Source organism: Balaenoptera ricei, chromosome 14, assembly GCF_028023285.1.
Source record: "Balaenoptera ricei isolate mBalRic1 chromosome 14, mBalRic1.hap2, whole genome shotgun sequence".
In the NCBI taxonomy this organism is placed as follows: domain Eukaryota; kingdom Metazoa; phylum Chordata; class Mammalia; order Artiodactyla; family Balaenopteridae; genus Balaenoptera; species Balaenoptera ricei.
The window spans coordinates 78,462,219-78,477,353 of record NC_082652.1 but is presented as its reverse complement, the minus strand read 5'-3'; the positions used below and the strand labels follow the sequence as shown (position 1 = coordinate 78,477,353).

General features: G+C 39.4%; 1 protein-coding gene across 2 annotated transcripts in view; it reads left to right on the top strand.

Annotated features, from left to right (window-relative positions):
* Window positions 1–6,079: 6,079 nt before the first annotated feature.
* Window positions 6,080–15,135, top strand: part of LMAN1 (lectin, mannose binding 1) — a 29,227-nt gene continuing 20,171 nt past the window's right edge. For both annotated transcript variants that reach the window (XM_059894519.1, XM_059894518.1), the window contains exons 1-5: window positions 6,080–6,332; window positions 9,574–9,728; window positions 9,812–9,919; window positions 10,702–10,763; window positions 11,740–11,839. In XM_059894519.1, coding sequence (XP_059750502.1) covers window positions 6,095–6,332; window positions 9,574–9,728; window positions 9,812–9,919; window positions 10,702–10,763; window positions 11,740–11,839 — 663 coding nt within the window. In that variant the 5' untranslated portion in view covers window positions 6,080–6,094. The remainder of the gene's footprint in view (window positions 6,333–9,573; window positions 9,729–9,811; window positions 9,920–10,701; window positions 10,764–11,739; window positions 11,840–15,135) is intronic.

Sequence of the window (15,135 nt, the reverse complement as noted above, 5' to 3'; positions counted from 1 at the left end):
TATCAAATACAATTGATTCAAAGTCATTATGAGATTCCACTAATGCAAGCAAAGAACTGACACGTAACTGTAGTTTTAACACCATTTTTGCTGCGACTAAGTGGAATCCTTTCCAACTAGCTTAAGCAAAAATGAGGATTATCATATCGAATTCTAAAGCTACTGAAGTGTCTCATGGACTATAGATTTCACCCCCGACTCTTTGCTAACAAGAATATGTGCCTTTGGTGAGGGGAGTGTCTGAAAGTTCCCATTTCTCTATATACTAGCCAGTATTTGATATTATCATACTTCTAAACTTTTACTAGTCTGATAACTAGGAAATGGTATCCCATTATTTTAGTTTCAATTTCTCTGATTTAATTCACGTTACTTGGGATAAATCTTAACATTTATTTCTTAGCAATTCAGACTTCCTCTTGGGGGAATGGCTTATTCTAATCCTTTTTTTTTTTTTTAATCGGGATGTATGTTTTTTCTTATAGACTTCAAGGAGTTCTTCTTCTGTTCTGGATACTGATCCCTTGCCAGATTTATGCATAGAAATTATATTCTTCCTGTATGTGACATTTTCTTCCACTTTGTTTAGTGTACCTTTTGTTGAATAAAAGTTTTTGTGAATTTTCAGTAGGTGAGTGTATCAATATTTCTTCTTTATGAGTTGAGCTTTTGTATTTGTTTGAAAGAAATATTTTCCTACACTGAAGTCATAAATATATTCACTTATATTTTCCTCTAAAAGATTTATAATTTTGCTTTTTCACATGTAGGTTTTTAATTCACCTGGAATTTAATTTTGTATAAAGCGGGAAGTTTGAAATAATATGGTTTTACTATATGCTTGCTGTTTTGGAGAGAGGAGAGGAAAAAAACCCTAATTCTGACCTAAATTGCATAAAGCATTTTTTTGGTCTGGTGGGAGATTTGCATTGCAGGAGATTTGTTATTAACAAATTATTCTCTTTCCAGCATCATCTTGCCATGGGTGGCACAACTTTGAAAGAATTAAATAAAAAATCCTTTACTTATTGAGCTAGCCAGTAGCTGACAAAGTTTTGTTATTGCCTCACATGTCACTGAGATTTCTTTCAGTTTCCATATTGAATACGCTCCAGCATTCCAAATGTGTGCAAAAGACTTTATCTCCAGAGAACGGAGAAATAAACTCCTAAAAGCTCTGGTTCAATTCTTCTTTAATGTATAGTGGAGGGGTGCAATTATTCCCTATGTTAATGTCCCCTTTCTTTACATCGAACTTTGACTCCCAATTTAAATGTTTTGCTTAACCTCCCTTTACTGGTCTTTGTCATTTTGCATTGGGAAATCAGTATCTACAAATATTTATTCTGTGGTCAAAAATGGTTCACGATATCACAGTTCAGATAAGAACATTTTCCTCCCCTCTCCAAACATTTCTTTCTCTCTTCTTTTGCTTTCTGTTCTCCTGCCTCCTATTTCTTCCCTTTTTTCCCCCCTCTTAACTTTACCTTGAATTTGTCCAAGGAATGAAAGATAATGTTTTGTCCCAATGGAAGTATAAAGGGTCATATTATGACTGACCTTTTCATATATGAAGAAAAGTTACAGTTCTGTTTTAAGGTGAACAACATATCTTCTTTCAAGTGTAAGGCCTAATTTTACATTTACCAAGATGTAATTTACATTTTACATTTTTACCAAAATCTCACATTTTGGTAAAATTCCAAATTTAAAATTATATATTAAAGGTTGGAATGGGGTCAATTAGTCTATTTAAACATCACAGGACCAAGAAAAGTATCTTCACATACACCGACTGCTTAAGACAAATATTATTTGATAGCTTATGGATACCTAACCCACACATGACATATTAATACATAGACAAATGATGTCAACACATACTGTGCCAAATATAGCATCATTCTCCCTTCTCTGTCCTAACCTAAACTGCATCCAAGGCAATTCTTACCTATATTTTATTCATTGACTGAAAGGTAACCATGAAGAAATTAAATTGCAAATTTAAATGTAATTGGCAAATTCTTTAGCACTAACTACTATAGCATCTGTAATACAATTAAAATAGCACAAATTAGTCATATTAGCTCTGCTCTTTCCAAATCTGTGGAATGACTTTGAGGCTATTCATAAACTATCTGCTACTTACCTAAAAGATGTCGGGCAGTTTACATTACTATGAAGTCGCCAGTTCTTCAGTGTTCACTGTTCAAACCCGACTGCAACTTGGGTGTATTTTCTTACCTTGAGGAGAAAATAAGAGATGGGAAGAAGTGATGGACCGTGTTTCCTGATGAATGCAACCGTGATGTGACTGATTTAATGGGGCTGAGTTAGGCTTCTCTTTGCTATCAGTGGAAGAGGGAAAAGATGTTACCAGAATAGCTCACGTTTATTGAGACCTTACTGGGTTCCAGGCAGTGAATTCTTTCTAAAATGGAAAATTTTAAATGGCATAGGTACTGTTATTAATCTCCCTTATCTAGATGAGGAAACCAAGCTTTAGAGAGGCTAAACACGTTGCCCAAGACCACGCGCTGGGAAAACCAGGGGTCACCCCCCAGTCAGTTGACTCCAAAGCCTTTGTGCTTCATCACGGATATTTATAATTGGCGAAAACTTGGAGAAGAGCTTTTAAGATGTCCAACATGTTATTTTAGGGAAGGTAGTCAAGTACGTTAAGAGGACTGTTTCTTATACATGAAACAGCTAGCAGCAGAGTAAATGAAAACATTGGGTTAATTTCCTCTTAAATGAGTGAATGTATGTTTACCACCCAGAACATTGCCTGATACATAGTAGCACTCAGTGCATGTGAGCTATGGTACCAGTTAGGATTGCAGGTAACAAAACCTGGAAACAATGGCTTAAATGAGTGAGAGTCTTATCTCAGAAGATGGAAGTCTGGAGATAGGCAGAACTCCCCTGCCAGAGGGGCTCAAGAAAATTGCTAAAGATGGGGTTCCTCTGGCTTCCTGGGCCATCATTCTTAATGGTCACAAGATGGCTGCTGCTGTCCGTCATTGCATACGCATTTCAGGCAGAAGGAAGGACAAACAGGGAAAAGAAAAGCCTTCATCTCATGAGGTTTTATCTTTTTACTTGGTAAGTGACTCCTTCCTCAAATATTTCTACCTACCTCTCATTAGATGCCCAGCAGGCTGGAGAAACAAGTATTTCAATACGCTGTTGTATAAAATAAGCTACAAGGATATACTGTACAACACAGAGAATATAGCCAATATTTTATAATAACTGTAAATGAAGTATAACCTTTAAAAATTGTGAATACTATACAGTATTGTACACCTGTAACTTATGTAATACTGTACATCAACTATACTTCAATAAAAACATTTTTTAAATAAAATAAATAAGCTAACATGTGCAGAGCACTTAGTGCAGTTTCTGGCATATAGTAAGCATTCATTAAGTATTTGCCATAAAGATAAACTTTAACATTTCTTTAACATTTATTGATTTTTTCACTCTATGCAAGGCATAGAGTTAGTTCCCACAGAGATGAAAGAATTGGAGGTAAACTGATTAAATCCTATGAATTGAAAACCCTGAAGAGACTGAAGCAATGACCCACAGGTACTATACAGACACTAAATGTTTGTTCCTGCTGTTGCTGAGGTGGTAATGAGGAGTGTACTTTCATTTAGTTACATCTGGAGACTGAAGAATGGGGAGCCATAAATCCATATTCAACTTAAAGGTTTGATTTGAGCACTAGAAAGAGATTTAATAGTAATGGCCCATGAATCTGGAGGTAAGTTGGGAGGTCAATGAAAAATAAGTTAAAGTAATGTGGGCATGCAGCTTCTAGGGCTAATGTGGTACTCATAGCGCACATTAAGAGGTAATGAGGAGGGGCTTCCCTGGTGGCACAGTGGTTAAGAATCCGCCTGCCAATGCAGGGGACATGGGTTCGAGCCCTGGTCCGGGAAGATCCCACATGCCGCGGAGCAACTAAGCCCGTGCGCCCCAACTACTGAGCCTGAGCTCTAGAGCCCGCAAGGCACAACTACTGAGCCTGCGTGCTATAACTACTGAAGCCTGCGCGCCTAGAGCCCATGCTCCGCAACAAGAGCAGCCCCCGTAATGAGAAGCCCGCGCACCGCAACAAAGAGTAGCCCCCGCTCGACGCAACTAGAGAAAGCCCGCATGCAGCAACGGAGACCCAACGCAGCCAAAAATAAAATAAATAAATAAATAAAAATTTAAAAAGAGCTAATGAGGAGAGGGGTCAAGATGGAGGAATAAGAGGACGTGAAGTTCACCTCTCCCCACAAGTACATCAAGAATACATCTACAGGGACTTCCCTGGTGGTCCAGTGGTTAGGACTCCAAGCTTCCACTGCAGGGGGCGTGGGTTCATTCCCTGGTCAGGGAACTAAGATCCCACATGCTGCAAACGGCTCGGCCCAAAAAAAAGAAAAAAAAAATCTACAAATGGAACAATTCGCACAGAGCACCTGCTGAACACTTGGAGAGCTAATGAAATAAACTATTTAAATCATACTGCTTATTCTCAGATTTGAAAAAAAATTCAGTAAGACATTTATGAAAAACAAAACTCTGGATGATCATTAATATTTTGACAATATTTTTTCTAGGTAAGGCAAAGGAGATTCCCCTTTAAAATGCAGAACTTATTTGTTGAATCAAAGACCAATACTATCTCAAATGTCCAGGTTCTATTTCTCCCTCCCTTCACCGCACATTATTCCTCTTATCAAAACTAAACTCAGTTTCATTTGAATGCATTATTGCTATGGTTTCAAAATTTGGCAAGCTCTTGGGATTAGATTTTGAGAATGGTAAAGGTTGAGTGATAAACTCACACCTGATTCAACACCAACAAAAAGATCTTAGGTCTCTCCGGGCCTGTGGATTGCTGGTTCCCAGTTTGAAATGCCCTAACACAGGTTGGTGGAGCTCAGGGGCTAGGACCATTAGTATTCGCGATTATGCCTTGTTTCTCGAAAGACATGATTCTGCAAAGTCCACCTAATGAAAACCAGCTACTGAACAATGGGTATCACGTCAAAAGGAATGCCTTTCTTCTACCTAATACTGGAAAGGTTTATTATAGTCAGGGAGGATTGATGTGGTGGGTCCACAGGTGTCAGGGTTCGAGAATTCTTTTTTTTTTTTTAAACAGTTAAAGTATTTTATTTTTTTTAACCTCTTTATTGGAGTATAATTGCTTTACACTGTTGTGTTAGTTTCTGCTTTACAACAAAGTGAATCAGCTATACATACACATATATCCCCATATCCCCTCCCTTTTGTGTCTCCCTCCCACCCTCCCTATCCCACCCCTCTAGGTGGTCACAAAGCACCAAGCTGATCTCCCTATGCTATGCGGCTGCTTCCCACTAACTATTTTACATTTGGTAGTATATATAAGTCCATGCCACTCTCCAATTCGTCCCAGCTTACCCTTCCCCCTCCCCATGTCCTCAAGTCCATTCTCTACGTCTGCGTCTTTATTCCTGTCCTGCCCCCAGGTTCTTCAGAACCTGTTTTTTTTTTTTTTTTAAGATTCCATATATGTGTGTTAGCATATGGTATTTGTTTTTCTCTTTCTGACTTACCTTGCTCTGTATGACAGTCTCTAGGTCCATCCACCTCACTACAAATAACTCAATTTCGTTTCTTTCTATGGCTGAATAATATTCCATTGTATATATGTGCCACATCTTCTTTATCCATTCATCTGTCCATGGACACTTAGGCTGCTTCCATGTCAGAGCTCGAGAATTCCAGAGTATGTTAAGAGGCAGGAGGAAGCTCCTCGCCTTCGGATCTGCTCCTCCAACACTCCACATCAGGTGGGAAGGGTATGTTGCAGTCCCTTTCCCGCCCTGGGAGAGGATAGGAGGAGCGGACGGACCTTGCCGCCCCAGGCCCCGCCCACAGATGCTCTGGGTCCAGCAGCCTCCTGGACAGCGGAGGCTGGGGGCGGGGCTCACCCTTGCCCTCGGGGTCCCCCGGGCTCCGCCAATCATGGAGCGCCCTGTTGGCCGGCGGCAGCGCCCGCCCCCTCCTCCTTCCGCCGGCCTCCCGTTTCCCAGAATCCAAGATGGCGGGATCCAGGCAAAGGGGTCCCCGGGCCGGAGTTCGGCCGCTGTTCTGCGCTTTGCTGCTGTCGCTCTGTCTTTTCGTCGGGGGCGACGGCGTGGGAGGCCACCCGGCAGCTGACGGCGCCACGGGCACCCTAGGCGCGCAGCCACATCGGCGTTTCGAGTACAAATACAGCTTCAAGGGGCCGCACCTGGTGCAGAGCGACGGGACCGTGCCCTTCTGGGCCCACGCGGGGAGTAAGCCGGGGCAGAGGTCGGGGGGCCCGGGTCCCCTCCCCGCCTTGAGCCTCCTCCTCTTCACCTTCTCCCCGCTGCACCCCGTATGCGCGGTGGAGGGGACCTTTCTCAGCAGCCTCGCCTGCACGCCGGCTCTGGTCCGCAAGGTTCCCCCCGCCAGCCCCCCAGTCTTTCCCACATTCTCTCCACTCGACCTTCCTCCTCCCTTCTTTGATGTCGTCTGTTCTTTCCGTTTGGGCTAGAGGTTTTTCGTTAGTTCCCGCACTTCCAAGTACTCACTTGAGCTCGCTTCTAGGCATCACGTCTCACCCCAACGCCACGTCTCCTCCGAACCTGAGACCTGGTCTGGCAGCCCTCCACCTTCTTTCCCGCTCCCCCTCGGCCCTCCCCTGCTTTTTCTCCTCGGTGTTAGCAGTGGGTAATGCTCCAGTTTGTACCCGATGCCCCCTGACGGCTTCAGAGGTGGCATGTGTTGGCTTTAGAATAATCTTTAAGTCTTTATGTCGGAGGACATTCTTCTCACCCTCTTGGAACTGTACGTTAAGTTTGCCTTTCTCAGTGACTTGGTGTGGTCTTTGATCTTTTCTCTTGTATTAACACAGTGGGTAATTTAATAGTCACACTCGTTGCTTTATTTAGTAGAAGAAGGGATGGGGGGTTGTTGATTGAGAACTTGAGGCTAAGAATAGCATTATATATACAGCTGTTTTGTTTTTAGTTTTTTGCGGGGGGGGGGAATTGAAATAACCTGTGCTCCATGTTTTATTGATTTTATGTGTTTGGCACTGTTAAGCACTGTTAGTGGGTAAGAGAGCCTTGCTAGGTACTTACGTATGTGAAAGGAAACATATCTGTACTTTAGTGCTGATGTGTCACCTCTGACTAAGGAATCAGCCGTAGCACTTGGCATGCTGTAAACTCTGTTCAGTGACCATCAGATGCAACCTTTGAAACAAGTGGCATATGCCTTTATCTGGGGTAAGAAGCGCTGGCAGTTTGAATTCCATCTTGATGTGTTATTAAGCAGTCATTTATGTAAGGTTTGTGTACATCGTTTTAGATTGTCGAGTGCTTGAAACAAAATGTTCCATTTCTAGAAAGTAGTTGCTGAATAGGAAGCACACTTCTAGGAAGTGCTATTTCACTGAAATTAATGTATAATTAAAAGGCATAAATTTCAATTTGACTTAATGACCAAGTCATTAAATATTTGAAGTAGAGTGCATTTCGTTACTCAGCCGACATTTATTATATGCCGACTCATCAAGGGTATGTAGCTGGACAACTGTTATCAAGGTAGCATTGTTTTAATACACAAAGATGATGCAGGTGTACCAAACACAGGTTTGGGGGATTTTTGTTTCTTTTCTTGGAATGACGATGAATTTTTCAGTAGTGGTGGTAAATGTGTTGACATGTTTTCACTTCTGCATTTCTCCATTGCTGGCTTGCTCTTCTTTTTCTCACGCTCACACCACATACATCAGCCAATTAGGAATGTTAATCAACTACTTAAATTAGTCACGTTGACTCTCTTTTCAGAACCTATAACCAACTAAGCTTTTCTGCTGCAGAAATGTCAGATAATGTACCTGGGTGAATGAAAGTTGTATGGCTAGATTGAATTTGAAATAAAGAGATTAGAATTTTAGCTAGTGACTTTTCTGTCTGTTGACTCTGGGAATCACTGCTTATGGGTATCCCTTGCTTTCATTATCACTGTAATTTTTACAGTCTCACAGCTTTCTTAACTCCACTGATCATTTTTTCCCCTTTCATTTTGCCCTGAGAGCCATCGTTTAAAACAATTTTTTTAAATAGAGAAATTTTTAAGATTTAGTTTAAACGTGTCCCCTTACATCATCCCCAAATTAAGACCAAATCTATGGTGTTTCTTTTTCTTAACTCTCATGTTCTTTTGTACTGTCAGTACACCTCCTTGGGTCCATAAGGGCAAAAATGATAACAGCAATTTGTAAGCCTTTATAGCTCTCAGAGCTCTTTCACCTTCTTCATGCTCTGATTAGATCCTTGGTAGGCAAGGCAGGTGTTATCTGTTTTATAGGTGGAAAAAACTGATGTTCAGAAAGGTTAAGGTTCTTGGAAAAGGTTACATAGATAGTGTCAGTAGAATAGTACTCAAATCCAGGTCTTCTGATTTCTATATCCAGTGCTTTTTCTGTGATGACTGCCCCAAACCTTTAAGTGTTTGAAAGTGATGGTGACAAATAGTGGCTGAACTTACTAAAATATCTCAACTTGTCTTTCAGTCAATTTTTCCTACCTGTAAAGAGACAATACAGTTATGTCCCAGCGTGGACGTCAGAACGTCAGAACTGGTTAATATCTGAGAAGGTGTGCCAGAATTGTTCAAATTTAGACCTCATAGGTGCTTTAATAATTATCTAGTCCAATAATAGGAACAGCTAACATTTATTGAAATATTTATATGCACTTATATAAGCACTTATATGCCTATGAGGTTGTTAGAGAAATGGAGTAACTTGCCTACGATCAAACAGCTAGTAAGTGAATGGAGATGCAGACCATCGTTTTGGGGATCACTGTTCTCTCTGAGAATCTCCTGATGCTGAAGAACTGATTATTGACTTGAAATTCAGTTGATTGACCTTCTCCCTAGAAGAATGTATATATGCTCAAAATTTTGCATATAACTTTTAGGGTGTATATAAGTGATTGAGCCCAGCCCCTTCATTTTACAGGTGAACATATGGTGAGCCCGAGAGAGTAAGAGAATTATTTGCTCAAAGTCACACAGCTGAACTGAGACTAGGAATAAGTCTCTTGATTCCTAGTGGTGTGTTCTTTTCACACTCTTTGAGCTTTCTAACATTTGTAAACTGGTAAAAAAAAAAATCGCAGTTTTAAAAAAGAAAATACGCAAATTTTTCAGGTATTTGAAAAAGAATATCATGAGAATTAAATAGTTGATTTGCCTTTCAAGCTGTAATTTCCTCCCTGCTGCCCCTTGAATTTTTAGTGTTTGGTTGCAGCTTTAATTCTTTTTGCAGAGATATTGCACTCTTCAAAAGATAGGAGGGGGTATCAAAACCTGCTAAAATTTAAAAGCTGAAACTGTCAACATGAAATTTTTTCCTAACAAAATTACTGTACAGGTAACTGAGTTAAATTTAGGTCTCAGTAGGTATATGTAACAGTTTGGTGGTGATTCATTGAGTTTTATCTAATTATAACAAAACTTTTCTTCCCTGATTTCTAGATGCTATTCCAAGTTCAGATCAAATTCGAATAGCACCATCTTTAAAAAGCCAAAGAGGATCGGTGTGGACAAAGACAAAAGCAGCCTTTGAGAACTGGGAAGTTGAGGTGACATTTCGAGTCACTGGAAGAGGTCGAATTGGAGCTGATGGCCTGGTATGGTAATTTCTTTAACTTGGAAAATTTGTATAAATGCATATACCACTAGTCTCTAAATGTCCCATGTTATGTATTTACAGGCAATTTGGTATACAGAAAATCAAGGCTTGGAGGGTCCTGTGTTTGGATCAGCTGATATGTGGAATGGTGTTGGAATATTTTTTGATTCTTTTGACAATGATGGAAAGGTATATTTGTTTTCAGGACTGTTAACCCATTTTAATATATTTGCTAACAAAGTTAGGCTGTGAACAATATAGCTTATTTAACACTTTTGTCAGTTTAATAGTAGAGGACACCCCAAACTGTATTTTAAGTGTGATGATTAGTCTTTATATAGCTGGGAATTTATAAATTTAAAGCTAGGAGTTCATGCTTTGTCATCTACCAACTTGAGGTAACAGTGGAACCTCAGGTCTGAGAACTTTTCAGTACCCACCTCCCCATCACCCTGTTTATGCTTAATAATTTTGATGGATCAGCATGAGTCATTCAGATGTAGGTGGTGAGACCAGTAGTGTTTAGAAGATTATTACTGTTTGTTTTCATGAAAATATGTGCATAACTACTACTAGCTCACATGTTGATATGTTTTCATATATGTTAATCACACTTTTTGATCAGCCGATTTCTCTAAAACAGTTAAGAGCAAAATGTGCTTATGAATTGGAAACATTAACTTGTGCTTTAGCAGCCCTAAGACTGATGATCATTGTTTCAGTCAGTAGTTTGTCCACTGATTATCCGAGGTCATGATTAGCAATTTAAAGGAGAGCTTTAACATTGAGCTTCTTGAATGCTGAGGCCAAGTTAGTCCTCCTGTTACTGAGCTCCCATAAGTCCCACACCAGTCCCATGCTCACAGTGTCTTAGGATTTTAGCGGTGTAAGAGAACTTATAGCACACCCAGAATGATCTATACTTCTTTGATCTAAGGACTTTAAAACAAATACATTCTCTTTATTTATAGAAAAATAATCCTGCAATAGTGATTATAGGCAACAATGGACAAATCCAATATGACCATCAAAAGTAAGTGTATATTTTTTACATTATTCCTGATTTCAGCTTCTTTTTAGAAACCTTATAAAATATATTGTTTCAAATCTGAACATTTTCCAGATGAAGTAAGATTATTCTTTTCCTTGAGATGTTTTTTGTAACTTAGTGGAAAGGTCTTATCTTAATTTGGTTTTGCTTTAAAGTTCTTTCTATGGACCACCTAAATTTCAAACATAAAAATGTGTTGTAGTTAACCTGAAATTAAATAGTACCTTTAAAGTTGCTAAAACATTCCTGGCTCTCAGTGATAATAATAGTCATGTTTTTTCACCTTTATTAAGAGGGATCTTTAAAAAATAAAATTCAGAGCCTTAACCAACCTAATGAATAAGCAATGTGTGCCATGTCATTGAACCTTTGTATTGCTGTATTGAAAAGATTCTCAGTGGGCTACAAAACTTCCGAGTGTTTAGTATATTTATAATGTGTATGAATCAGGTATGTACATTTTTAATTTTCACATGTTTGTTGGGGGGGATTACCTTTTAGCCAGTCAGTCAACTGTAAGAAAAATTACTTTCCTACCTTAGTGATTTGTAACTCTGGTAGTTCATCATGATCACCCATTGAGCTATTTAAACAAGAGGTCCAGGCCTCCCCCTTGCGATTCTGCTTCAGCTGATTGAGGGTGGGATCTAGGAATCTGCGTTTTTGAAAGCACCGTATGTGACTCTGACCCTGCCCTAGTCTTGTGGAGAGGAAGAGTATCCCTTCCCCTTGCCGGCAGGCAGCCGTGGTAACATTGGCTCCTTTCGTTATCCAGAGTCCTGAAAAACTCATGTGTCAACTTGGTGTTTTCTGCATAAATAACTTCAAATATCCCAAACTTTGTCATAACTTGATTTTGTTTTGACCTTTCTGGGCATTAATCATTTTAAATAGTGAGTTTTTAACATATCGAGAAGCTTTAAGTTTCTTGTTTGTCTTCCTTTCCCTCACACTATAGTGATGGTGCTAATCAAGCTTTAGCAAGTTGCCAAAGGGACTTTCGTAATAAACCCTATCCTGTCCGGGCAAAGATTACGTATTACCAGAAAACATTGACAGTAAGTAACATGCATTTAGAGATAATCAAATGAACAATATTCTAGATGACTTCTCATTCTGAATCTTTGATAGAAATTCAATGCATTTTACATTTGGATATTGTTCGCGTACTCATCAGAGTTACTCTGAGAGAGCAGAAGTGGCTTCAGAGCTCGGTGTAAGTGGTCATGTGTTGTCAAATTTGCCAGTAGGTTTGTATTTAGTCGGTGAATGTTTAGGCATTCTACTGTGTGCCACACAAATATGAATAAGACAAAGGTCATTTTCTCCAAAGAGCTTGTCTGATGGAGGTGACATTATGTAACATTATGCTTATGTAACGTTAGTATGCTATGTGATAAATTTAAGGGATCAGGAGGTTAGAATCCTGTAACTCTGCCAGGCTGGAGAGGTGAAAGTCAGGAACAGTTTCTCAGAGTTGAGCTGCACCTTGAAGGAGAAGTAGAAGTTTCCTAGATGGGGTGCATATTCCAGGCAGAGAAAACAGGCATCGGGACTGTTGAAAGATTTGGGAAAGGCAAATAGTTGGTATGGCTGGAGGATAGAGGAGATTTGGAGAGTGAGGTGGAAAGGTTGGCAGTAACAAGTCTCATAGGCCTCTGTGTAGTTTATCCTGTAAGGAACAGTTTACAGAGTTTTAAGCAGGAATGTGAAATGATCAGGTTTACAATTGAGGAAGATGACTTAGGCAGCAGTGTTTTTATAATGGTATTTGTGAAAGGAGCAAAAAATAGGATGATTTTAGCCCCCTTGCTGTAAATGAGCCACGACCTGTACTTGGTATATGTGCTGCCGAAGCGAGCACACGACCTGTACTTGGTACTTTACATGCAGTTTCTCACTTTTTCTTTTTTCTTCCAGTTTTATTGAGATATAATTGACATACAGCACTGTAGAAGTTTAAGGTGTACAGCATCATGATTTGACTTACGTACATCATGAAATGAGGACCACAGTAGGTTTAGTAAACATCCATCATCTCATATAGAGAATTAAAGAAATAGAAAAAAAATTTTATATTAGATTAGAATTTTTATATTAGATTAGAATTTTTTATTAGATCATATTTCGTGCATGATTTCCAAACTGAAATAAAACTGCACATGTAAAATAAAATTTAAAAAATAAAATAGTAATGTCAAACTTTTTTTTTTCCTTCTGATAAGAACTCTTAGGATTTACTCTTTTAACCATTTTCATATGTAAGATACGGCAGTGTTGATTATACTTACCATGTTGTACATTACATCCCTAGTACTTAGTTATCTTATAACTGGAAGTCTATCCCTTTTGACTGTCCTCATCCAATTCCCCCACCCCCATCCCCTACTGCTGGTATCCACAAATCTAGTGCTATAAGTTTGTTTGTTTGTTTTTCAAGTAAAATTGACCTATAACACTATGTTAGTTCCTGGTATACAATGTAGTGATTCAGTATTTCTGTACATTTCAAAATGACCACTGTGATAAGTCTAGTTGTCTATCACCATACAAAGATATTTCATAATTATTGACTGATTTCCCTACACTGTACATTTCATACCTGTGACTCATTTATTTTGCAACTGGAAGGTTGTACCTCTTACTCTCTCTCACCTATTTCTCTCCTCCCCCCCAGTTCCCTCCCCTCTGGCAACCACCTGTTTGTTCTCTGTGTCTGTGACTGTTTTGTTCTGTTTGTTCATTTGTTTTTTAGATTCCACATATAAGTGAAATCATACGGTACTTGTCTTTCTCTGTCTGACTCACTTCACTTAGCATAATACCCTCTAGGTCCATCCATGTTGTTGCAAATGGCAAGATTTCAATCTTTTTATGGCTGAGGAATATTCTGTTGTGTATATGTACTACATCTTTATCCATTCATCTATTGGTGGGCACTTAGGTTGCTTCCATATGTTGGCTATTGTAAATAATGCTGCAGTGCACGTAGGGGTGCCTGTATTTTTTCTCATTAGTGTTTTCATTTTCTTTGGATAAATACCCTGGAGTGGAGTTGCTAGATCCTATGGTAGTTCTGTTTTTAATTTTTTGAGAAATAATCTCCATGCTGCTTTCCATAGTGGTTGTACCAGTTTACATTTCTGCCAGCAGTGCACAGGGGTTCCCTTTTCTCCACACCCTCTCCAGCATCTGTTATTTGTTGTCTTTTAGATAATAGCCATTCTGAACAGATGTGAGGTGATGTCTCATTGTGGTTTTGATCTGCATTTCCCTGATGATTAGTGATGTGGAGCATCTTTTCATGTACCTGTTGACTGTCTGTATGTCTTTGGACAAATGTCTATGCAGATCCTTTACCCATTTTTTAATCTGGTTGTTTGCTTTTCTGATGTTGACTTGTATGAGTTCTTTGTATATTTTGGATATTAACCCCTTATCAGATATATCATTTGCAAATATTTCTCATTTATTCCAACAGCCCTGTGGGGAAGGCATCCCCGTTTCATAAATGGGGAAATTGAATATGGGAGAGTTTAAGTAACTTGGACAGTGTCTTACCACATAAGTAACAGAACTGTGATTTGAACCCAGCACTGTTTTAGCGGCAAGACTCCACTTGTGGTCTGAACGAGGGTAGAGGAAAGATAGAGAAGAGACGATTAGGAGGTGGAGACTGCAGAACTTACTACTAGTTGGCTTGGGGCTGGGAGAGTGAATATAGTTGTGGAGTCAAAGATAGTTCCTGAATTTCTGGCCAGTGTTCAACTAAATGGTACCATTAACCAAAAAGCAGCACGTTTCTTTGTGTTTGAGGGAGGAGTGGGAAGGCAGACAGTTGGTAAGGAGTTTCGTTGTAGACAAATTGAGTTTGGGTTAATATTTAGGTTAGGTGGATATACCCAGCAGGCAGTTATAATAACTAAGGTCACTAATACCATGTGAACATTGCATTTTTAACGATGCCATCAATACCTGGTTATATAATGCTTATAAGTAAAGAATATCTTATATACATTTTTCTTTTCCCTAAATCATGAGCTAACCTTGCACTCCTTTGTATAAACTCTGAAAAAGACAGTTATTTGGAAAACTTTGTATTGGCTCAGTCTTAAATTCCAAACTAATTTAGAGACCTCAGAATAGAGGCACTGTCCAGTCTATTATGCCTAACTTGGATTTGAGTTCTGCTGGAATTATTATACATCCTGTACAGTTTCATCAGGGGCATCAGTAGGTCACGCTTACCTTCATGTGGCAGAACCCAGACGCCAACCACGGCGAGTACAGACACACATCTGAGTACACAGATCACAGGGAGGCTGCCTGCACGACCCCACGCGACGAGGCCGTC